Source organism: Argiope bruennichi, chromosome 6 (assembly GCF_947563725.1).
Source record: "Argiope bruennichi chromosome 6, qqArgBrue1.1, whole genome shotgun sequence".
Classification (NCBI taxonomy): Eukaryota; Metazoa; Arthropoda; class Arachnida; order Araneae; family Araneidae; genus Argiope; species Argiope bruennichi.
The window spans coordinates 5,111,833-5,137,289 of NC_079156.1; the positions used below are offsets into that span (position 1 = coordinate 5,111,833).

A 25,457-nucleotide genomic window follows, 5' to 3' on the forward strand; every position below is an offset into this window, starting at 1 on the left:
CTAAGAATTAATAATATGTGCGAATAAGTGGGTCGCCAAAGACAACTGGTTTCCTTAAATTTTGCTATCAGACCAGAAGTACTATCCAGAAGTGAATTTCAGAAAGATAGTGTTTTTTTTTTTTTTTTCATATCAAAAATGATTTTAAAAAAATAATTTAATATTACATATTTGTATAATAATAAAGTTTAGATGGAAATCTTAAAAGTAGAAAGTAATTATAATAGAAAGAAATACGTTTTAGTATAAGCGTGTTTAAAAAATTGTTTTCTATCATTTTAATTTTTAAATATTAAAGTCATTTCCAAAAACTCATTTTTTTGCTGTTGTGAATAAAAGAGATAGGGTACAAAGAAATAAAAAAAATGACAGAATAGGCTTCTATTCATTTTTTATTTCATTCAGTCTTTGTTCCGGTGGCAGTTACATTCACTTTCAGGTCGTTTCCGGGTGCTTCGGTCCAAGTTCAGTGGTTGAAATTCGTCTCCATTTCGGCATCAGTAAAGGCTGATCTATAAATGGAAATAAACAATCTGAATGGAAATCTTCACGAATAATACTATGCCACATACCGATTTTAATAAATGAATGTCAAATAAGTCGCAGAACGAATTTGACAATCTTTTAACTATTCTATTAACTTTATAAAATTGATTAATATTGTGAAGCACTGCACGAATTTTTTACAGCTTTTTTACAGCACGAATTTTTTACAGCAAAGCAGAAAATAAGCTAATACTTATTTTCTGCTTTGAAGCAACGCGGACTTTTTCAGGATGAAGAAACACCTAACCATATCGAACGTATGTAATGAACTGCAAGGTTGGTGAATGCGCGGATTTCGTCTGCTGCCGTGGATTACCGTCATCGCCAGCTTCCAATCGGAAGGAAGATGAATATACATTTAGTTTTCTAAAAGAGTTTTAAATAATTTTTATACTAATTTTTTTTTACTAATTTTTTTTACCATTTTTTTCTATACATTAAAATTATTGAAATCAGAATGATGGAAAGTGAGATCTGATGGTAAATGACGCCATGTGCGTTTCTATGCTCTATTCTTATAGGCTGTGCTAGAAGTCTAACTACTGATGCGATGCGAAAGTTTGTAAAGAGAGTGCCAGGTAGGATGCTATCCTTGTCATGGTCCTACAAAGATTCAAACTGACAAGGTCCGTCTAAAAACACTCCTCAGGAAATCTCAAAACTGGAGGTGAATCTAAATTTGACTTCAGATTTTGTAACAGCTCCTTGAAAGTATATATTTTTCTTTTAAATACAAAACTTGTAACATGTTGAAAAAATATGTAAACTATTTTCCGAAATCTTTCCATTTGCGGTTCGTTTGTAAATCTGTGTAATCGTTCATGAACGAACAATAATCAAGCTGTTTTTAATTAACTTTAAAGAAATTTCGCAAGGATTATTGGCGTCTACATTAATTTATATTAAATGAAGGTAGGCATAAACAGTTCTTATGTAATTAACATGTAAGATGCTTAAGTGTAATACGGCCACTTGCAGTTCAAACTAAAATTTAGATAATGTTGAAAAAGGGGTAAACATATGATCACTAATGCTATTTGTCCTCTTTAAAGTTTAAAAAAAAGTTTTTATTTTAAATACCCATTTTAAAATTTTCAGAGTAAGTATTTTGAAGGTAACATGACCCATGAAAGAAATTCGGCCATTTTCAAATTTTTCTTAGTTTATCCATTTACGCTAAACATTATTTCAATCAAGTAATTAATCAGCGACGCAACTTATTCTTCAAACCAAACTTATTTATCTCAGTTTCAACTAATCCTAATATAAATAAAAAGAATCGGGAAAAAAAAAACCCAAAAGTTTTTCAAAACATTGAAATTATCTCCAAACATTATATAAATTAGCACAAGTGTGTTTTAATAATTTTTTTACTATTGTTTTTGAAAGTATAGCAGTATAGGGAACTGCTGTGGTTTTATTTCTCCACTTATAGGTTTGCGAAATTTCTTGTGATTCGTTTAAGAGTCGTTAATGTTTTGAGAAGGTTCACCACATTTTGCTGAAGAGCATATCAGATTCTTAAAACATTCCTTCGATAAAGTAACTAACCACATCAAAACATTAACGACCGTTTGGGGCGGCAAGAAAATGAAGATATATCACTGCAGGAAAGGTTACTGCTCCCTGTTTCTACTGTCTTCAAAATAAAAAGTTTTTTACCTCCAGGATAGTAGAGTATTTTTTTGGTGAAGTTTAAATGAAGACTGAACCATCGAGTGGCCATATTACCCTCAGATACCTTACATAGTCTTTCAGTTTCCTCCAATTTAGTTAGACAGTATAAAAATTATCTCAATGTGTACAGCATTCTTAGACTTCTTTTTCCATAAGTGAATGAAAGAGCGCAACAAATGATTCTAAAATTATTATTAAAAGAGGGTTATAATTAGACACGATAAAAGTTATCTCAATGTGTATCATATTTTTCCTCTTGTGCATCTCTTTCCTGTAATAGGTTTTAAATAAGGGGATACATTGCACAACTAACATCTGTAAAAGCCGGAATCAAAAGAACAGAAAACATGGTATAAAGTGTAATGTGATGTAAAAAAAAAAAAGGCTTATGGCTAGCTGGGGGCTTGTATAAATTCCAGTAAAGTTTACAAAAGTCTGACCTTTTGGACCTTCGTCCTGTCTTTCTGCCCATTTGAGGCAGATAGTTGGAAATCTGGTGTACCAAGAATCACAATTTTTAAAAAAAAATCATATTACAGGGGTATCGATTATCTTGCTTTATACTTCATTAGTATCGACTTATACAATACTCAGGGAAAAGAAGCAATATTTTCTAACTAAAATCTTTCTTGCGCACTTTTATGTTGGAGATATGTTTACACAGTGCAGCATGTAGGCTCTTGCTTCGAGTTTTACATTACAGAGGAGGGATGTTTCATTTGGCCTGTTACCTAGATAACACCTTTTTGTCATAAACACAATTGTATAAAATAATAACAGGCAACTAATGGTGCAACGATATAAATGTGTTTTGTGGAATCATATATGCGAGAAAACGCTGCATGTTTGCTGTTAGTGAGTAATCATTTACAGTTAGATATCATTGATTGCATATTTCAATGAAAAAATTTATACTTTATGAAAAATTTTAAATAGACAGAAGATATAATAATATGGAATATTTCTGAAGTTTTAATGATACGACATTATATCTTCAGAAGAAAACATTGTGCACAGTTAGCTAAAATTATACTCAATATACTAAATAATGATGTTACGGGATTTTTCCCCTTTTGTATGATTTTAAAAGTTCAAACAAAAGTAACCCATAAAACAATGGTTCTCTGGACCTGGAATTGGACTTGTCAAAGCATAAAAATACACATTAAATACTTGAAACGGACTAACATGCATAAAACATGGAATAAAAAAATAATGTAATTTGCAAATAAAACTAATAAAAACTAATGTTATGCCAAGGAGGATTGATAAAGGGCAAAAAGAAATGATATTCTTGGATTTATACACATTATGAATTTGAAAATAAAAAAAATTATATTTTCATTTCAGTTGTGCTTAATGATGTGGAGTATCTAGCATGGAGATAAATTTCTTGAATTGGACTAATGACACAATTTTAATAAACCAAATATTGCTACTTAAAAGTGCGCTGTTTAGCAAATTAATTACGTCATTTTGCAGATAAATAAACAAAAAAGTCTCTGTCATTCATTTTTATTAAAATTTCTTTCTATGATCGTGCATTAAAAAAAAAATGCCTCCAATAAGGTACCATATCCCTACGTCCAAAATTTAAGTTAGTGGCGCAGAAGAAAAAATTACTCACTTATGTTTCTTATCCCAAAAGTGGAAACCTGTTTGGGCGCTCCCTTCCGTACAGACCAACTTTGGCACCTCCCAGAGAGATTCCAGACACTTCAGAGCCACCTTGGGACCTACCGAACCCGTCCCTGCCATCGTTCCTCCTGTACAAACCGATAGGGGCTCCCCCTAGAGAAGCAGCATACTCCTCATCTCCAAATGAGGGGAGAACTGGAAGTCTGGGGAGCAGTAATCTAGTCCTGCGCTGCGCAGCGGCTACGGCAAGCATGGCGAAGAACAGAACCACCTGCAAATATAATCAAATCAAAATCTTCACCTGAAAAGCATCGATATAAACATATCGAATCATGTTCTTTCCGAAACAAACATTTGCATTAATGTCAAGAATTTGTTTTCCTGTGTCATATATAAATTCAGATTTGAAAATAGAAAACCGATTTTTCTTGTTATTTTTATTTGTTGATGTACTTATTTCTATAAATACTACTGGGGAAAAAATAATTAATTTAGTTGAGCAAAAAGAAAATGTTTTTCGTCGTTATTAAATAATTTTTTGATAATTAACAATTTCTCTTTGTTATACTTTCTTACTTTATCTTATTGTTAAGAGATAAATCTTTCATCATTTCCCGTCTTAGACGAGACTCTTTCAAAAGATTAATAAGTTGGAAATAATTTGAAAAGTGGGTTTCCATTTGATCTTCAATATGATTTATAAATAGTTGACAATTTCAGTTATTTCTGGAAGGTGAACAAACTTTTGTTGGCAAGGGAAATTTTCAGCTAAAATTGTGCTTCATTATTTTTTTTTTATTTTTTTTTGGTATTGCTTAGGTTGGAAAAATGTTATACTCATTTGTTATAAATGTCCGAATTGACTGAGCGCAAAATTATTCGTAATTGGAGCTGCTATCTGCTGACGTACATGCTTGACCCAAGTGCCACTCGAAATTTCATGGATTAACTGGTAATTTAATTAAATTCTGAAATTGCTAAAATGGCATATTTCTGTCAAGAATGTGTAAGTTTATGAAATTTAAAATTTCTGCCGCATCAGAAACTGAATGGAAACTCGAATGAATCCATCTTTGCAAACGAAAAACAAGGCAAAGTAAATAAAAGTGTTCAAAAGTTAAAATGGGTCTGATGAGAGAGAACTCATTTTCCTCGCGAGTCAAAACCGACTCGGTTTAAATGAGACGAGACTACTTATAAGGGCGAGCACCGAAGCCGCCTGAAAAGGAAAGTTGCAACATACTTACAATAAACTTCATGCTGATAAACGAGCGCGGTGCAATTCTGTGACAGGGGTCGTGATGTTTTGGAGCGCTGGGTGATGATGATCATTGCCATTCAGTGAGCCTTTATATACAGAAGATGGTGGAACTCGAGCTGTGTAAAAGCGTACACCGTTTTCAGCTGACCAGAAGGTCCATTGTTTAAATTTTCGCTGTGGCAGCATTCATTGAACAATGGATTCGAATGCAGAATTGATCTCAGCCTGGCAGACACAACACATTCTTGTGAAATTTCAATTTTCCATATCAACAATTATAGCGCCGGTCATCAATATCATTCCTATAGTTTATGGTATGAAGAAGGAACTTGTGTGGATTCTTTTCCACGAATTCTATGTAAAAGGTAAATAGCATGAACCTTATAACTTACACAAGTCCTATATGGAAGAACAAGCATTTGAGACATTTTTCTTACTTTGATCGAAGTTTTTATTTTAATTATAAATATTTGTTTCCTAAATTAATTTTAATTGTCTTAAGCTTCTTGGTTAAGCTCCTTTTTTAAATGAAATGTAACAAAACTTTTACATTTTAAATTCAACACAATTTAGAAGTCTAATAAATCAAAAAAATTAAAACATTCAATACATTCCAAAGCAAAAGTAAAATTTTATTTAGACAACTAATTTTTTTTTAAATTCATCATTAAATTTGATTTTTTTAAACATACTCCACGAAAAACAATAGGCCAGATTATCATTTATAAATCAAAAAAAAAACTATTCGGACATTTCATATTTTTCGGTATCTATAAACGTTAGATTCAGTAAAAAGGTTGGAAGAAAAGGAAAAGGTTTGGTAGTTCCAATTAGCATTGAAAACAGAATTATAAATAAAAATTTGTTGTACAATCTTTAAATAACGCCCCCTCCCAAACCACCTAAAAGAAAAATGCCTTTTATACGATATTGCTTGAAAGTTTATTTCATCCAATTTCGCACCACTCAATTTAAAATCTCGTCATCAGTGTGGGTTTTTACTTGACACGCTGAATATTGTTTGTCAACTTTATTTCTGTAATATACGTAAAAAAATATTTGTTAAACTGCTATTTTAAAGTACTTAGATGTTAAAGCGAAAATATACAGTGTGATTCAGAAGTTCTTAGACACAGGTAGACTGACTTACAGAAGCAAATCATTTTCATAATAGAACCTGGCATAGCAAGAGCAAAAGATGATGATTCTTTCATTTTGTACACTTTGGATGAAAAGGACCCATATTAATATTTTTGAACTTCTGAAACTCTCAATTTAACTTTCGGAGCTATGTCGACTCATTGATTGATTTAACTAAATTTCATTTTTATGCCGCGGTTTGTGAACGAAGAAAGCAAATTAATTCTATGATATTAGTAATGGCAGGCTGAAAAACAAAGATTAAAAAAATTGAAAATAATTAACATAAAAAAGATTTCTACAATTTAGAACTTTAATAAAATTATGTCTTTGAAATTTTTGTTATAAAATTTATTATATATATTGCTTTCTATAGCAGACTGCACTAACTATTACTATTTTTAGTGGATTGCAAATATTGATACTAAACCGGACTAATCATAAATGAAAGCACTTTCCACTTTCTTCCTAGAATCTGCCAAGCAGGTATACCTATGCGTCTTGAAGTTGAAGATATCCTGATTTTTTTTATATGTTGTTTCCATATTTTAATGGTGCCACAAACCATCTATCTCAAATCAACTTGTTCAGCGTTTCTGTGAAGTGGCGTCCCCTTCAGATGGCTCCATCCATTTCTCGTTTGGTTTCTTACTTTTAATGGATTCATCTCAAACCTGAAAGAATCGCGAGAATATTGTTTGGTGTCTTTGAATTTTTTTTATGTTTCATTTATCGCACTCTTGTATTATGCCACTTTCGTTTTTCCAGTAACGATCTTTTGAGAAATTTATAACCATTCTCTTACGAATTGTAAATGTTTCCCAAATAATCTGTAAATACGTTGTAAATATCAGCATATCATTTTAAAATGAACCTGCATTATTTCATTGGACTTTACAACTGCATACTTTCATTGGAAATACAATAGCTTCCAAAATATCCGAGTCATTGCGAACTTGGGATCGAATGTCTTGGTGCTACTTATTTGTTACTTTCAACAACCGTGCCATAAACAATCGAAGCGCACAATATTAGTTCACGATAATAAATTGAATAGTTCTGCATTTTATGAAGCACAATACTATTCACTTTGCTCCACTTTCACTGCATACTGATTGAGATTTGAAAAAATAAATGAATATTAATAGAATAACAAATGAAAAAAGTGTTTGATTTAAAATGGGTCAGATAAGTGGGAAGGATCCTTTACTGTCACATTCATGGCAGGATATCTGAAATTTGAAAGACTTTTGTGCAATGTGCTCGCCACGAATAAGATGGGAACTTTTTCCCTTGAAATGTGCAACGTTTCGTATCACGCGTCAGATAAGTTTATCATTCTTTTTATAGATTTGGTTTAAAAAAGCAAATGTGTACATGTAGCTACTGTTTATATATGAACAGGAAAGGTGATAGTTTAAAGTAATGGGTGGGAACTCCCGAATTTTTTGCGCATACTTTGTAATAACGATGTTATAAACACTCTTTCCTGCATAAAAAATAGAAATTTTAGGCAAGGTCATAAAACCTCAAATGCTCAAGGTTTTCTCCCCCCCCCCTTTTTTTTTAACCGTTGAAGCGAAATGTTTAATACAGAACTGCAATCATCAAATTTCGTTTGTCTTGACTTTGCTTAAGTTGGCGAATTTCCAGGTCCGGTGATAACAGATTTGGCTCAAAACTGATATTTTGGATACTAAAACTTCACAAAATTTTATCGATAGAACTCTTTGCGTTTTGTAGTCGTCGTGTTCACGAGCGCACCGATAGATAGAAAGATTAACTTCATGCGACCGGGTTTCATTTAAACGTTGAGAGAAATATGTAAATTTGATATAAAAGACACATACTAAATTTCATCTGTCTAGCTTGAAGTGATTTCAACTTATCTAGTTCACAGACATAATTTTTGAAATGTGTATTTCGGAATTAGGATTGCCTGAAGCGTAAAAATTCGTCAAAATTTCGAAACCGGATTTCTTATAATAATCTCTTCGTATGGAAAGCATCTCGCAAAAGTAAGTGACGCAAAAGTTTGTCGCTTTCTTTGGTGCTCTCTAATGAAGGGGCTCCCACAGAAAATGGTGGGCGAAATACGCCTTCTCTGATATTGACGCGCAATCTTTCCTAAATGTTAATTTTTTGCGTGAATTTAGCATTTTTACTATATTTACCGATAGGACTGTGCCGATTTTTAATATATCGAAAAAATCGATTTTTCAGAAATATCCATTTCTTAATATTGATTTTTGAAAAAATCAATTTACCGATATCCTGACGATAAATTGTGATCCAGTGTATCAATGGATAGATAGATCAAATGAATCTTAATTCATTTTCGTTTTCAAAGCTTATATATATTTACTCAGAATTTTATCATTGGCACATTTTACAACTGTTAGCAGAATTTTTACAATTGTTTGTTAGACTGTTGCATTATCCCATCCAAAACACATTTTGATTTAATAATCCTTTAAGGAGCGAACTTGAAATTGTGTTATGAAATGAAATCATGAAATAAAACGATAAAATTTAGTCACAGTTTACATATTTTTTTATTCGAATGCAACTATTTCATTTTATGCAAAGTTTGTAGTGCAACGAAATAGTTTTCATTGACAAACAGCTTCAACGCACATTTCTCACTAATGAAACCAAAATTCAATAAGTTAAAAGATTTTTTTTTTTTTTTCCTTATTGTAATATTCCTTCCAAATTATATCAAGCTTTTAAAATGACATTTATAAGGATTTCATGTTTCGTTTAAAATATGTAAGATTATTTGAATCAGTAAAATATTTCCTGGCTACAATATTTATTATTCATTGAAAATTATAACTTAAAATTTCATGAATATAATGATAGTTGCTATGAAATAAATTTGAAAAATAGCAACAAATTTCATTACTCTTTTTTTTTATACAAAATATATATCATTTTTCTTTTATTTAAATTTTAATCATATTATACAAATTTTAATGTCCATGTGCTAAAAGATTTCAATGCTATTATTTTTATTGTTTGAAATGATTTATAATTATTTTCAAAAAATATAATTTGTTGACTTATTAGTATTATAAAAGCAAGAAGGTCATAAAAATGGAGAAAATATTATTAAGAAATAAAATTCTGAAAAATTAAGGTTGAAAGTTTATTCGTCATTTAAAGAATAAATTTTACATCTAATCAGACTTTCGGTACAAATCGAAATTTCATAAATTTCATCTTCAAAATTTCGAAATCAGCTCTGAGGATTTTTTTCCCCCCTATAATTCATTTTCTCTTCTAGAATATGTGTATTTAAATTTTTTAAAAAATATATAATTTTTCATCTCTTAAACTTTCAAACTATTGCATTTCTGTTTAATAATATACTTTTTATTAAATATTTTTTTACTTATGATAGAGATTATATATAGCATATCGGTTCACTCAACATTTGATAATTATCTAAATTTTGATGCTTATCTGTCTTAATCGAGCATTCAGTACTGATCCGAATTTCGACTTATGGAATTTTTGATGCTTATCAAATTTTCCATGCTTGTCGAATTTTCGATGCTTATCAAATTTTCGATACTTGTCGAATTTCTGATACTTGTCGAATTTTCGATGGTTATGAAACTTTCAATATTAGACACACTTCTGATTTGAAAATCACCCTAACGAGAATAATTCTAGTAATATCTACCGATTGGATGCGGCAGCACTTCTCTGGAAGCATTTTGAGAAGGGACATACATGTTATCATATCAATAGAACTTTATTATTTGAGAATGCATACGATCTGAATGTGTGTTTTGGTGTACAGATGTTTTTTTTTCACTTTTAATTCACATATTTTTTTATAGTACTGTTTTTATTGCGCAAAATATATGTCGTTTTTGGAACTTTTTATTTCTAAAACTTTTGCTTCATTTCTATTTCATTACATTACATATTTTTTTAATTATATTTTTTTTACCTTTATGATAAAGATTATTGTAACAGAAGATCGGCTCACCCACAACTGACGTCTACATTTTGATGTTCATCCATCGTAATCGAACTTTCGATATATCGAATTTCTTATGATTATCAAATTTTCGATGCTGATTGAACTTTCATATTATAGAGAATAGGTCTAGAAATATATTCCGACTGAATTCAGAGGCATCGATTTGGAAGCACTTCGGTAAAGGTTATTATGTTCATGGATTGGTAGAATTTTATAATTCCGTTTTATTTCAGATTAAATTTGTGTTGGAGAGTTTTTACTTTTCACCTTTAATTTTATATACATCTTACATACATTTGCTATAAAACATAATTTGTCTGAATTTCATACTTTTAAAAATATCATTTTATTTCTGTTTCATAATATATTGCTTATTAAGTTGTTTTACTCTGATAATCTTTTATCATAAAGATTATTAGTCATAGTTAGCTGTATTTGTCAAACGATAACTATTTTTATTTTGATGCTCATCGAATTTGATAAGGCGTTCGATGCTGATAGAGCTTCCAAGATCATGCAGACAATCATCTGTACGGTCCTGGCAATATTTTCCTTTTCGTTTCGGTAGCATGGCAATGAAATTTGTTCTGTGCTGTTAAAATATGCAATGTTAATGAGAATACGTAATGGTAGAATGATAAATGCCATTTCTTGGACATTTCAAATTATATGATTGCATCATATGTTGCATGTCTTTTACACTTTCTCGCAATTTTAATTAATTAATTTTTTTTTCCTTTTCAAGTATTTAGTCTTTTGTATAGTTCTAAAAAAACGTCCCCCATTTAAATAAATTATTCAAGATTTTTTTTTATTGTGTTATTTAAATACGTTTTATTTTAAATTATTTAAGTCTCCATTAAATATATAAGATATTTTACAATGTTTTATTTTACCTTTATAATTAAGATTATTTTATTGGCAGTTTTTCAATCTATAGCTGTCTTTTATGCATCGTTTTTATTATTTTAATTTTCAATTTTATAATTCGATTTTTAGAATAAATCTAAATGTTGACAGAATTTCCGAAAATACTTTTAATATTCAGAAACAGAAAGTGTTTTTCTTGGATGTTGCTTGTAGTTTTGATGACTTTATATGAATGATGCAAGTGGGAACTTTTTTTTTATTCATCCATGTACTGTAATTCACTCAGAATTGGAAAGCCTTATCTAACGCTTTTAGCGTATTGCAATGTTCTTTCATAAATTCGCTTCACTCCATGTTACTTTCTATTCTACTCGTTCAGGAATTGCTGCTTTTATTTCTTTCTGATTTCTAATTTTAAGTTGTAGTTGTAATCATTTTATCTACAAACTGAGTTAAAATTCCTGTTGTATATTTAAATTAGGTCTACCGCTAATATGCTTTTTAAAAAACGGTTTATGTTATTCATATACCGAATCAGTTTTTCATGATATCAGAGTTCACATTTCGAATTCACGATTCGTCAAAAACTATTCAATTTGACACAAGAAGCAAAACTATTTCGAGTATATGTGAGGGGATTGAAACTTTCTAAATTGTAGAAAGAAGTTCTAAATTCATTAAAGAAGGCAACAACTTTAACATTACTCAATTATTAAAAAAAGGGAATATTATAATATATTGTGAAATGCAGACGTAGTTAAAAGGAAATGCTGGTGCAACACTATCAGAATGATTTTAATTATTTTATGGGAAGAAAAAAAAGCGAATATTTTTATCATGTAAATGTGTAAATGAAAATTATCAAAGTAATTGAAAATTTCTCTTTTTTTAGAGATGTTCAGTATTATGTTAAGAGACGTTATTTATGATTTATTTTTGGAATAAATAAATAATAAAATCGCGATATATAGAGAAATATCGACTTTTCTAGTACGATATATAGCAATAATTAATCCTAGTCATCGCCTAGCCCTATCTACCGGGTGATCCTTAACGAGTTTTCAGGCGATTCAATTTTGGTCTAAAGTTAATAGTGGCTAAAAATCAAATTTGTATTTTAGACGTATTTCATTCAACCCACTAAAACCAAGACTTGACACAGAACTGCAATTGCAATCACAAAATCACACACGCAATTTGATATGTTTAAGTCGTCATTGCCTTTTTAAGTTATCGCGTTTGCACGCTTATGAAAGTAAAGACACGCAGATAATCAGCTCTTTATTGGATTTATCTCAAAATATGATAAATGTCTACAATATATAGAATAATAAGTTTGTTCATCAAATTTCATCCGTTCTAGTTTTCTTCGTTTTGTAGTTGCCGTGTTGGTTTATATTCGTACAGCCGGACCAACAGACTTCCTGTAAATGGATTTTGCCCAAAACTCGATAGAAATCTACGAATTTGGAGTGAAGACCAGGTCACCACGTTTCATCCGTTTAGCTCAAAGCGTTTTTGTTTACTGTGCACAGACAGATAGACAAGCAGGCTGACAAACGTACACACATAATGCTAAAAATGTGTTTTCCGAGCTGAGGCTGACCTAAAACATGAAGTCAAAATCTTGAGACCGAAATTTTTGACGATTCTAATATTTCCCTACACTTCGCTCACAAGGGGGAAAATATGAATGCTAGCCAAGATTATTTGCGATTGGCAAAGCCAGATGAGATAACGAGAATTGTTGGGGTAGCACTCCCCTCTACAAACATTTCTGCCATATCCGTGAAAGAAAGTTTCATCCTATTAGCAAATCGCCCTTTGCGTTAGCTCACAATTCTAAACAGAGCGCCATTTTAGCTCCTGAAAATTAAAAAGAATTTTTTTTTAAATTTTAAAATGTAAAAATTAGTTTTGTACAATAATAATTTCTCAAATTTTCTTCTGAAAATGGTCCAAATCTCACTCAGTTTTACATTAATTAAACCTTTTTTTTTAAAAAAATCAGTCCGAAGTGTAACCTATTATTTCCCGAAGTACATTTCTACCAAAATTATTAACTCTGCATGAAACAGTTTGACCTACAGGAAGCCAACAAACATACAAACACAAATTCTGCTTTATTAGGCATGCGGACTGGCCGCTTTTGGTGCCCAACTAGTTTCTGGGAATATTGGTCCTGCTTAATTTCTATTATAAGGTGATGTTCATGATTTCTAAGAAAGATGGATGAAATTAAGGGAGGAATTTCATCAACGGAATCCTATTTCTTATTAAAATAAAGCCATTGCCTTGCAAAGAAAATTTAAAATTTAGAAGCAAAAGACCTATAAAATGAGTTATAGAATGTAATAATACCTCAATTAGATCGGGAATAAAGTTTAACAAAGGGCAAATTTGAAAAAAAAAATGTATTGAGCTTAAGAATTTTTTTTTTTTTTTTGGAATTTTTTTATATGCGTATTATATAAAAGCGTAATTGGAATTCCCTTATACACGTATTATCTATTACTGATAAAACTTTAAAATCAATATCTGCGTATTTTTTGGAAAAATTCTAATTCATTCAAAAACAAGACTCATGAAACTTACTCATCATACTCATCATACTTTTCTATCTGCAGAGTTCACGAACCGGAAAGAAAAAAGTGTTATTCAACGATTTCAAATTTGTCATAATAACCCATTTTCTAAAGAAAAGTCTTATTTTGTGGCGATTGATTTGCGAGACACACTAAGAAGTAGCATTCTTGCGTAGGTTATTGGAAAATTGTTTTAAGCTTAAGAAAGGAACTGAAATCTTAAATTCGAATTAAATCTTCGTCGTTTTTTTCCCTTGAAAATTGGCCAGTGTAATAATAACATTCGTAATCATATAATGTCACTTTTAGAATTTTTTTTTTTTTTTTCCCTATTCTCGAATTCTGACTAATAAAAAAGTGCTTATAAGTATTTTTCGAGTACCCTGTTTTTCTAAACCTAATTATATTTTATAGAAGATGAAATGGATATCGATATGAAATGTTTGCAATTTATTATCATCTGTGTAACAGATACTGAAGTGCAATTTAAAAAAATTCGTTCAATTTTTTTTTATAAAGATGAAAAATATTTTTCCAGACTTGCACTTTAAAAAAAAAAATGTCTCTGATCTAATGACGCTAACAAATCGTTCTATAACTTTTTTTACAGATCTTTTTAATATCTGTAGCTTCTTAATTTAAATTTCCTCTTTAGTTTAGTGACTTTTTATTGAAATGCGAAACACCAACAATAAATCTTTCACATCCTCATCCGATAAAATCACTGAGTGCAAATTTAGAGAATCGTTTTGGATAACCAACTCAACAGCGTAATGCATTTTAAAATAAACAAGAGGTTCTGGTTTAAACTTTGTTTCGGATTTTTCCTTCACAGATAGGTTGGTCACTGGCAGGAAGTTGTGATTGTAATTTGATAACACTTCGATGGTTTGATGAAGATTGCACTGCACTCCGATTTCAGAAAATACAATTTCTTTGTCAAAAATGTTTGTGGAAAAATGGTCCATTAGTATGGCATCTGGAACTGAATTCCAAGAAGGAGGTTCAATGGAACCATCGGGAATTGTGAGTGGTGTTTACTGCTTGTGCAGAAATATAAATAAAGATTCATCAAAGCGCATCGAAGCAGGGTTTGAAACTTGCAAGGGGAAGTTGTTCAAAATTCAGATGCATGCTATCTGCTCTTTTATTGTTTTTGTTTATCTTTATTTTAGACTGGATTTTAAGCTATTTTTTTCTACTGCTATTTAGTTAGTAAGAGCATGTGAAGTGAGAATTGTGGAAGAAGTTGAGGCTACTTCACAAATGTAACAACTAGATTTGCCAAGCTTACGTGGCCGATTACAGTCAAAGATGACTGAGGGTATTAGCTATTGCAATTGAATCGGAAGGTAATGAAATAGAAACAACAGAAGTACTTGAATTTGTTTGAGAGAATGGAGTAAAAGAAGAATTTTACAATAAAAACAAATAGAGTCTGGATTTTTTTTAGTTTTCAAGCTTCTAGAAAATTGAATTTGTACTTTTGTAGGAATGATTTCTTATTCCTGTTTTCAGACAAAACAGTTTCAATTCCATGTTCTTCCCCACTGTTAGCACACTTCTTTTTACGAGTGCAATCAATGCTTTCGTTTCGGATTTATGCACGTCAGCAGCCTATGGCAAGAAGTCCTCGCAGGCTCAAATCAATGACTCAACGAAATGTGTTTGTTATATACATCCTAATTGGAAAACGCATATATCCTACTTTAATATTGTCAAGTAGTTTAGTGAAGCTGAGAGTTAGCAAAAAGTGTTTTGCATTCAGGAACTGGCCATCTCCCCGAGATAAAATGCGCCATGCTTAGGTATTCCATGCCTGGCTACTTAAATCTCAAGTTATTTTTGTAATAAATGACTCATTCAATAATTCACCTCAGGAGATAACTTCTTTAAATGAGTTCAAAATAACATGTGCAATAATTGGAACTGATATAGTTTATAAATTTAACGAGAATTAATTCTTCATTTTTTTTCTCGTTTATTTCGGGAAGTTGATTTCAAACAACATATCGCCCATTTCAAGTTTCTTTCGTTGATTTCACCCACGAAAAATTACCAGAAATTGCGTTTCAGCTAGAAAAGTTCTTTATTGGTAATTTCTATGTGGAAAAAAAGTCGAAAGATTGTTTGATTTCAAAAATTAACTGTCAAAACTGTTTGACTCAACATGTTGGCTCCTATATGGAAATAACTTTTTTTTTTGCAATATATGAAATGTTATTAAAAAATCAGGCCCAAACAAGGAACGGCAGTCTCCGGGTCTGGGCATTTAACAATTTCGGTAATACTAATCTTAACCTATGTGATTAGGATGTGATGTGTGATAACCTATGCGATACTTCACATTTTGAAGATAACAGTTTTTAACCTCTGCATCTGCGTAATATTCATGAGGGAACTGACAAATCAAGGAAGTAAAAATGTTAAGAACCAAATGTCGACTTTATGCAAAATTTCCTGAGACAAATGAAATGCTCTTTAAAAAAGTCGCATTTTGTAGAAATAGTAAATATTTTTAATGGATGCGAAACAATAATCTGAGAAATAGGTTTGTCATTCACGACATTCAGTCATCAGAAAATGGGTATATGTGTCGAATTATCGAAAAAAAATCAAAGCTTTAAAATATTCTCAAATTGGTTTAATAAATAGGATTTAAAATCCCGATAACTTTTTCCCAACTGCCAAAAAATTTTAAAAATAGTTAGTTTACAAGTCAAACTTAAATTTGTAAAACAGCTCATTTTTCCTTTTAACTTGATAGAAGCTTTGCATTGCATTTTTAATACTTTAAATTTGAAAAATATCCACCACATCATTTGGCTGATAGCAGCTTTAGTGCCGCATTTTTCAATATCGACTTTTGGAGAATAATTCACAGGAATAAAATTCGAAAACAGTTTGCATGCAATAGAAATTCAAACTACACAACAAAATTTTATTCATAATTTGATCATAAGCATAAGGAAGGTTTTGCAATCACATATTTAGTAATTTATTTTTTATTATTTAAAAACTGTTTCCGTACATGGAAAACATTATTTAATTTTAGTGTTGCTATTCCTTTAGAATATAAATAGTACAGACATGTTAAATCAATTTATTTATTTACCACCGAGCTGCCTTTCGCAATATTTATTTATGTTTTATGCTATTCTTAGTAATAATTTTAAAGAATAATGATTTATGAATAAAATTAGTTGTCTTGCACTATTTGAAGTATTCAACTCATAGAACAAATTTTTGGAACAAGCCTGTTTTCAGTCACGAAGAAATTGAGTCAATTAAAGTTCTATCTACAAATTGTTTTCTTCGTTCACTGAAGTTTTTTATCAACTATCAACTAATATCATTTATCAACTATGACTCCCTAGATCAGGGGATGACAGCTGTTGTTGCTATAGATCCCAATTTATCCATTTCAATAATAATAAAATTAGTTCCTGGTAGTTTTTAAAAGTTATCTGGCTCATGTAATATTCACAATGTAATTTTTTTTAAATTATAGAGGTAAGATGATTTTGTCATTTTAATATTTTATATAAAGGTATTTTTTACATTCAAACTATTTATATTTTAATCTTGAGCAGCACTGAGCATAACAACTGATTGAAAAGAAATCTGCAAGTTCTTTTAGAGAAATTTCTCTTACCCCCCCCCCAACTTTCTCTTTCAGGTTAATTCATTTTTTTTCCCCCTTCCAAAATAAATAATGATATCTAATAAGGGGAACTCTTAATGTTACAATTCTAGAACTTGAAATTAGCTTTCATTTTTGTTGTTTTTGATATCGGTATTGAAAAAGAACAATAATTAATCAATTTCTGTCATTGCTAATGCTAATATATCTGTCATGCTAATGTCATTGCTAATATATCTGTTAATTATGGAATATGAATAGCTTTCAAATCTTTCAAAAGGAATGGTGATTTCCAATTGAGTTGATAAATTTCTCTCGAAATTATTTCTTGGTAGAAAATTCTCTCTAATAAACGTATTTTTCAAATTTTAATCAGGTATTTTATTAGTTAAAATCAATTGAAATTTTAACATTTTTTCTTATTGAATTGGTAGGATATAATAATATAACATTATTTTTTTCACCACTTTAAATTAAAAATTTAGCCTTTCTGTGATTTTTATTCTATTTTTATTTCGGCTCTGTATTTTTCATTAATTTTAATAAATTTTTTAAAGATTTTTGAAATTCTCTATCTATTAAACAAAATGAAATATTTGATTTTTCTGTATATCTAAAATACTTTAACATATTTCAAAATATGAAATATTTTTTTTAATATGCTAGTGTTTTTTATTGCATTTTTTTTCTGTGGAATGGATGATGTAAAGGTATTATCCTGAATGCAGCAGTTGATACAAGCATTTCAATCGAAGACAAGACAGATGAATCAAAGCTTAATCATTATCTTGCTGCGATGTTTTAAATTATATCAATATCCTCCGATTTTTTTTAATCATTCATCTTAGTGGAAATACGTATTTATAGTCTGATTCATGTTCCGAATTCATTTTAATAGTTGATACTTTATTATGTACAAGATTTATTGAAATTCAGTTTATAAAACAACATTCCAAATGCAGATTCTCTTCCTCCATTTTGGCGATGTTCCTTTCTCCCTGAAATAGAAAATAGACCAAATTAAGCACTCTTCTAAAACTAAAAAGCAATTTTTTTGAATCTAGAAATTTCTGCATTCAGTTACATTATCAATGTTTATTTAAAATATTATAAATATTAAAAAAAAAAAGATTATAATTTTTTTAGGCATAGATGCCTTCTTTTTTTCTATAAAAAGTCTCTAAGAGTATGTACAGACATTTATATCTGAATAAAAAAACTTAACTATGAAATATTATTGTGAGAATGTTCTTTTCGAAGTTTAATGGGTCCATTCGTAATAAATAAACTGAAAAAATTTATCAATCTTATGATCAGTCATTACATCGGCTGGAAAATAAGTAGGAAATTAAATTTAGCAAGCGTTTAAATTTATACACTATTATTTATTTTTTATTTTATTAAATTGGAAAATCGTTAAAAATGCGAATATACAAATCGAAAGAGTTCGAGAATGATATGTTAGAGTTAGACAGTCATTCTGACAGGAATAGAAATGGCAACTTGAATAATAAAGGCACTTCATTTGACTTAAGGCATTTCCATTTTATTTATAAGTAATGCTCCATATACAATACAAATAAATGAGGATAATTTTTTTTAGTTTACAACAATTTGTGTTGCAACTTCGTCTCAACCTTAAGAAAAACAGTTATTATTATTTATTTTTTAGCCTACATCTTTAAACTGAAATAATTTTTGCGTCATCGTAGATAATATTAGTCTTTTTTTTTTTTTTTTTTTTTTACTATTAAAAATGAATTTAAGGAGTAATGTTTTCGTATGAGATATTTTAGACTTTTTAGTTCCAGAAAGCAAACCAAGTAAAATAAATAAAGAGCTAACTTTCTTAATAGAATCTTGAACATAAACAAAATTTTCTGGTTATTTTACTTCCAGAATTTAGATAAATTTTATTTATTTATTTTTATTTTGAAGCTTGCCTCCGCAGATGCAGTACGACATTCTCATGACAGAAATACCTGAGATAATAGTAAAAATATGATCACTGATAGAATAGGAAAGCTTCAGAAGCATATCGAAACAGTAGAAGTTGTCTCCCTTTCTCTCATTTTCTTTAATAAAGGTGAATTTAAGTTTTAAACGTCTTGGAACTAAAATTTGACTCAAAACTGCAATGACAAAATCACACGGGAAATTCATACATTTCAGTCGTTGCGCCTTTGAGTTTGCATGCTCCTGAAAATGCCGATCGATAGATCTCGACTTGGTTGGATCTTGGATCCAAATCTGATACTATAGGTCTCGCATCTGTGTACCGAATTTTATCCATCTAGCTCTCTCCGTTTTGTAGCTATTGTGTTATATTCGAATAGTCGGACTGACAGATTTCCACTGAATTTTGCTCAAAATTGGACAGAAATCTACAAATTTTGTGTAAAGACCCTGTAATTTCTTCCATCTACTTCAAAGCGTGTTTTGAGTTATCTTTGTATCAGACATAACGCCGAAAAAAGTGTTTCTCGAACTCATGGAGGTCTAAAGCGTGGAGATCAGATGTCGAAATCTCGATTTTTTGACGATTGCAATACTTTAAACTTTGTATGCGAGGAAGTTAACTGACGGAAAGGGCATTCAGTGACTTTTTTAATACTGTCTCAAGTGACACAAATCCGTAACGGCATCTAATGAGACAGTTACTTCGGTTCAAATTGGAGGGTAATTTAAACTCGCTCTAGAAGTAGGTTTCAACGAAGCAGAAACTCGAAACATACCTTTCGTTTAATATTCTCTTCCGTAAAGACCGACAGGCGCTTTTCCTAAGGAAATTCCCGAAACATCAGATCCTTGTCCTCTGCCACCTTTTCTGTACGCCCCCACATCGGCACCGCCCAAAGATACAGCATATTCAGAATCATCGGGCTGCCGAAGAGAGGGAAGTCTTGCTCTGACCAGTCTTCTGCTTTGGCGACTGTCCCTGTTGTAGAGTCCCACCAGAGAGGAAGCATATTCGTCTCCCCTTGCAAACAAGATGGGGAATCTGGCGAGCGTCGGCTGTCTGCGAGTGTGGCTGAAGACTCCCACCTGCGCTCCACCCAAAGAACTGGCGGATTCCTGGCCTGTCTGCTGTGGGAAAACGACAGGAAATCTTCTTGGGGGTCTTCTGCTCATATGAGACGAAGACACTGTTGCCAGAATGGAGAGAAGTAGAATCACCTGAAACAAGTGTGACCATCAGGTGAAAAACTGTGCAAAATCTTCAACAATTTCTGTCACTTTTAGCTGCCATTTCAGAAAACAAGAATAGTCGGGAAAATACACAATTGTTAGAGCAAGTGATATTATTCCAATACATAATATAATAATGAAAAGGAACATTATTTTCGTTTTTCTATTTCTTGTATATAACTGAACAAATTCAATAAAAGTTGTTTTTAAAAACACAATTTCAATAATGCGTTGAAAAGTAGAATTTCTTTCATTTTAATAATTTCCTACTTTTTAGTTCTTAATTTTTAATCTATTTTTATAAATATTATTGCATTTTGAAATGAATGCTTCTTGCATCCGCTACCAGGTGGCGCCACGGGAATTAAAATAAAATTTAAATAAATTAATCTGCCAGTTGATAACTGATTTTAAAAATATTTAAATAATGCTTTGTCATCAAGAATAATATATTACATTATACATTAATTACTTTACCCCAAGCCAGTGTACAACGTAGAGTCAAAGAATCGTTTATTTAAATCACTAGGAATGAAAACAAATTGCTTTATAGTAGTTCATATGCAAAACGTTTAGTTCTTTCTTCTGGGTCATTTTTGCGCGGATAAGAAATTTCCAATCCTTTGCATCACCATTCCTCTAGTCCCTACAAAGTGATACTGCATCTACGTTGTATTTGGAGGTACACACGGATTAGTTGCCCGAGGGGGATAAAATTGGAATAGTTTAATGTCACAATAATTGTATCAGTTCATATGTAGAAAACACAATAGGAGAATTCTCCCTTCAACTTTCTTCTATAATACAGCAAGCTTTATTCATTTCTTCTCATAAGAATTCCTCCGGGGAGTACCTCTGATATATAGATGAGAAGATTCTAGAATAGTGATTGGTTCTCTCCGCCCTGGAGGGTACAAGAATTGGTGTGGGAGCAGCTACCCCTTACCAATGACAGGCGTGTTTCCTATGGGCGGGGCTGTACCTGGGCAGGTGAAAACCCTTAGGAGTCAACATTAGTTCCGAACAATGCTGCCGATGGGATCCGTCATTCAGATTTTTTCGTGTGTCTCAGGGAGGGTCGGAGTAGCTGTTTATGGTTCTCCTTATAAATATGTGCATTCCAAGGAACATATCACGGGGGGGGGCTTTCCAAAATCCTCAAGTACTGAAATGTGACGTGAGCTGAAAGAACGTGGAGCATTTCTTGCATCGTGACATAATGAAGAAAACAGAACACACATTTGGGAGTCGACCGGCTGGGTCTAGAATTTTAATCAGATTTTTATTCTTAGTCTCAAGGAAACATACCAAATTTCATTCAACTAAGTCATTGCTTTTTTAAATAATAATGTCTGCTTGAATGTGAACAGAAAGACAGGCAGTTTTCAAAAATTTCCTAGAGTCATAGTTCATTTAATTTCATGCAATAGAAACATTGCATTTTTGAATTATTCTGTCTAGTGATCAAGAGACAAATCCACATGACTACAAAAATATTTCCTTCGAACTAAGCTGTGGTCTGAAACATGGAAATTCATCAAAATCCTGCTGTCGATTTTTTTTAATTATTATTATTAAAATACTTTCTGTTTTCATACTTTATGCACGAAAAAACAACCAGGGGGAGTGGTTTTCCTAAAACTTTATCGCATAGCTCTGCCATGAAGGTGTCATTTCTCCCCTTTCAAAAATTGTGGACATTGTGTAAGACAGAGAGCGCATTCCTTGGCGTCGTATAACAGTTACGGAATATTAGCCTTTTGCGCGAATTTAACATTTCTACTGAATTTATTGTGAATTCCATTCAGAGATTTTTTTGGAGATTAATCCTTCGTATAATAGTACGATCCGAAAATCGGATCTGTGTTTTAGACGCGTTTTCTTCCCAATCGATGGAATCTAAAATCTGATGAAATCTGAAAATAATCTCTAGTTACAAAATCGCATTAAAAATTTGATGTATTTTAAATAATGCGTTTTTGAGTTATCTCGTTTTTGAGTTATGTTTTTGACAATACAGACCGCCCGTTGGATTTATCTCAATATCTACTTTACATAAACCTCTAAGCCGATTTCCATCCTTTTAGCTCTCTTTGTTTTCTAGTTATTGTGTTAGCTAATATTCGAGTAGCGGACAGACAGACTTCCTCTAAATGGATTTGGCTTAAAATTTGATAGAAATCTATACATGCTGATGTAAAGATTGAATACAAGATTCCATCCATCTAGCTCAAAGCGCTCTTGTCGCAGACAGACATATTGCCAAAAATACGTTTTTCGAACACAGTTTAATCTGAAACGTGGAGGTTTGATAGATTCACCAAAATCTCGAGTTTGAATTTATTGACGATTACAGCACTTTCTCGGTACTTCGCATTCGAAAAAATAAGAAAGGCTAGTTTAAAAATGCATACTGTCTGTTGAATGGCTCTCACAAATGGGAAGCAGGTACTTACCAGTCCTTTCATGATCGTGTTGAATCGAAGCGATGAATAATGCTCTTCTAAACGAATGCATCTGACTCTTTATATTACATAGATTGCATGAGCTGTGCTTGTCGAATGTAGGAATGGTTTTGAGTTTCCGCTGATCCTCATGAAGTTCGTGTTTGCGCAAGTAGTTCGATTCATTTGCAGTTCTGTTGGATAAGCTAAAAAAAGTCTTTTATGAGCGCAGCATGTTATTTCTTAATAAAAGAACTCCACATTTTGCTTGGTGGGTGGTTTTATCTTCGAAGTAAAATACAAAAGTGAAACTCATCTACAGTTTTGTACTTTGAAGATAAATATTATTAATTATGCTTTTTACATGGTAAAAAGCATAATTATTCAGGTACTACTTTCATCAGGTACTATGACATATAAAGAATTATATATATATATATATATATATATATATATATATATATATATATATATATATATATATATATATATATATATATATATATATATATATATATATATATATATATATATATATAAAATAATATAAAATTGATGAATAAATATTATATATATTATATATATTTTTTAAAAAGACTTTTTTCTTACACTTACTTTTCTAGAAAATATCAGGTTAATTTATTTCATATAGACACAGTCTAAAAATCTATTTTATGAGGAGAATTAATTGAATCTTTGAATTTCAGCTTATGTCAACGTCATGGTAACAGGCTGATAATAGCTCATTTTTCCTTACAAGCTAAACGTACTCGTTCAGGTAAAATATTTTATATAAATTATATTGTTGAAAATGATGCTTAAAATATTTTTTCAAGCATTGATTAAAAATAGAAAACTATACGTCAGAAAATTAGTATCACTGAGAATATAAATTTTTAAATTTTAGGATGACGTAACAATTTATTTTGAGCTATAATAATTATGAAAATTATTGGGGAAGGAAGTAACTGCTAAAATTAAAAAAAAAAAAAGTACTTATATGCGTATTTTCACCCTTTTCAATCAAAGAATATAGCCTGTTCATAATGCGCATACATCCATCTTTATTACATAGTTTCAAATACAAATCAAATTGCTTCGAGCAGTGAAATTTTGTTAATTTTGAGTAAGTTGTTGCTGAATTATGCACTATTGAAATTTCAAACTACTAATACAAAAAACGACTTTTTGTAGCTTAAAATATCATTCATTTATCTTAATAATTGGTAAAACAAAAAATGCATGTTGAACAGAGTTTAGATAAATAAAATGTATCAAATTTTGAAATCAATATTTTTAAAATCATAGTAACTAACTTGTTCGACTTTTTCTATAAAGTGAAATTACCTTCAGACAGCTCTATTAATTTATCTTTTGGTTTCTTTTAATTAAGACGTTCAGGAAGCGTAATTAATTTATCGTTTGGTTTCTTACTTTTCATTAATTAATCTCACGCCATAAAGAAGCGCGAAATATCGTTTGTTGTTTTCGAACGTATTTTAAGTTTCGCAAACTTCCATTGAGCAATTTAAGTGTCTCCTTCACCGACTTTTTGTATACTTTTTATCCTCACTTTTACGGCTTTAATGGCACAAATTGTAAGTGTTTCTCAAAGAATCTATAAATCTATTGAAATATTAAAATGTCATTTCAAAGTCAAGTTACGCTATATATATTGGATCATACATACAATAGCCTGCAGAATATTCCAGTAATAGCGAGCTTGTGATCGAATTACTTGATACTGCTTGTTTGTCACTTTCAACAACTGCATCAAAGCGAGCGGTATCACTGACCATGTGCTTTTCAGAAGTCGTTCACAAATTTCTTTTCTGTTTGTGACCTGAAAAATTTAAATGGCCGTTACAGTTAACTCTTTTTAAGAAAATATTTACATTATTTTTCGTTCTGTCACAAAGATATTAAGTCTATAACAGCTTTTTTTATATTTATGCTTTTAATATACTGCTTTTTAAAATATTCTATAAATTTTAATAAGCAGAATTTATAATAATGAAATTAAAAACAATTTTATTAAAATCTATATATTTTAGTAAGCACGAGCTCACTGCAGGAAAAAAACTACCAAATGTAAGGCTACATCTTTCCAAATCATTACAGTCTTCATTTTCATGTTAGAAACTATATTTCATAGATAGTAAAGATTAATTTATTTTTAATGTTTCTATTCATGTTTAGTTAAAATATTATAAATGGAATCGGTTTTTTTTCTTTCTTGGGGTTCCCAAGAACAATATTTAATTAAATTTAATATCCTTCTTCAAACTTATGCAAACTTATTCTCTTATAACTTATGCAAAAATATTGATTTTAGAGGGTTTAAAAAAAATTTTAAGCAGTCTGTAAATTTACGAAAAACCTGGAATTTAAGATTTGTTTGACGCAATTCTCACTTTAATTAAAAGTTAGAAGATATGAGGTGCAATTTATTTCATGCAGCAGCCTT

General features: G+C 30.6%; 1 protein-coding gene and 1 long non-coding RNA gene across 2 annotated transcripts; both read right to left on the bottom strand.

The window, feature by feature from the left end:
- Window positions 1-354: 354 nt before the first annotated feature.
- LOC129972829 (uncharacterized) lies at window positions 355-5,223 on the bottom strand. The gene is made up of 3 exons (XR_008784898.1): window positions 5,109-5,223; window positions 3,851-4,132; window positions 355-512 (listed from the first exon to the last, which is right to left on the bottom strand). It is a non-coding gene; the product is annotated as an uncharacterized LOC129972829 (long non-coding RNA).
- A 12,260-nt stretch (window positions 5,224-17,483) lies between these two features.
- LOC129972785 (uncharacterized) lies at window positions 17,484-23,094 on the bottom strand. Its single transcript, XM_056087046.1, has 3 exons — window positions 23,003-23,094; window positions 20,093-20,534; window positions 17,484-18,355 (listed from the first exon to the last, which is right to left on the bottom strand). The coding sequence occupies exons 1-2, from the start codon at window positions 23,012-23,014 to the stop codon at window positions 20,100-20,102; spliced, it is 447 nt and encodes a 148-aa protein (XP_055943021.1). The 5' UTR covers window positions 23,015-23,094; the 3' UTR covers window positions 17,484-18,355; window positions 20,093-20,099.
- Between the last annotated feature and the right edge of the window lie 2,363 nt (window positions 23,095-25,457).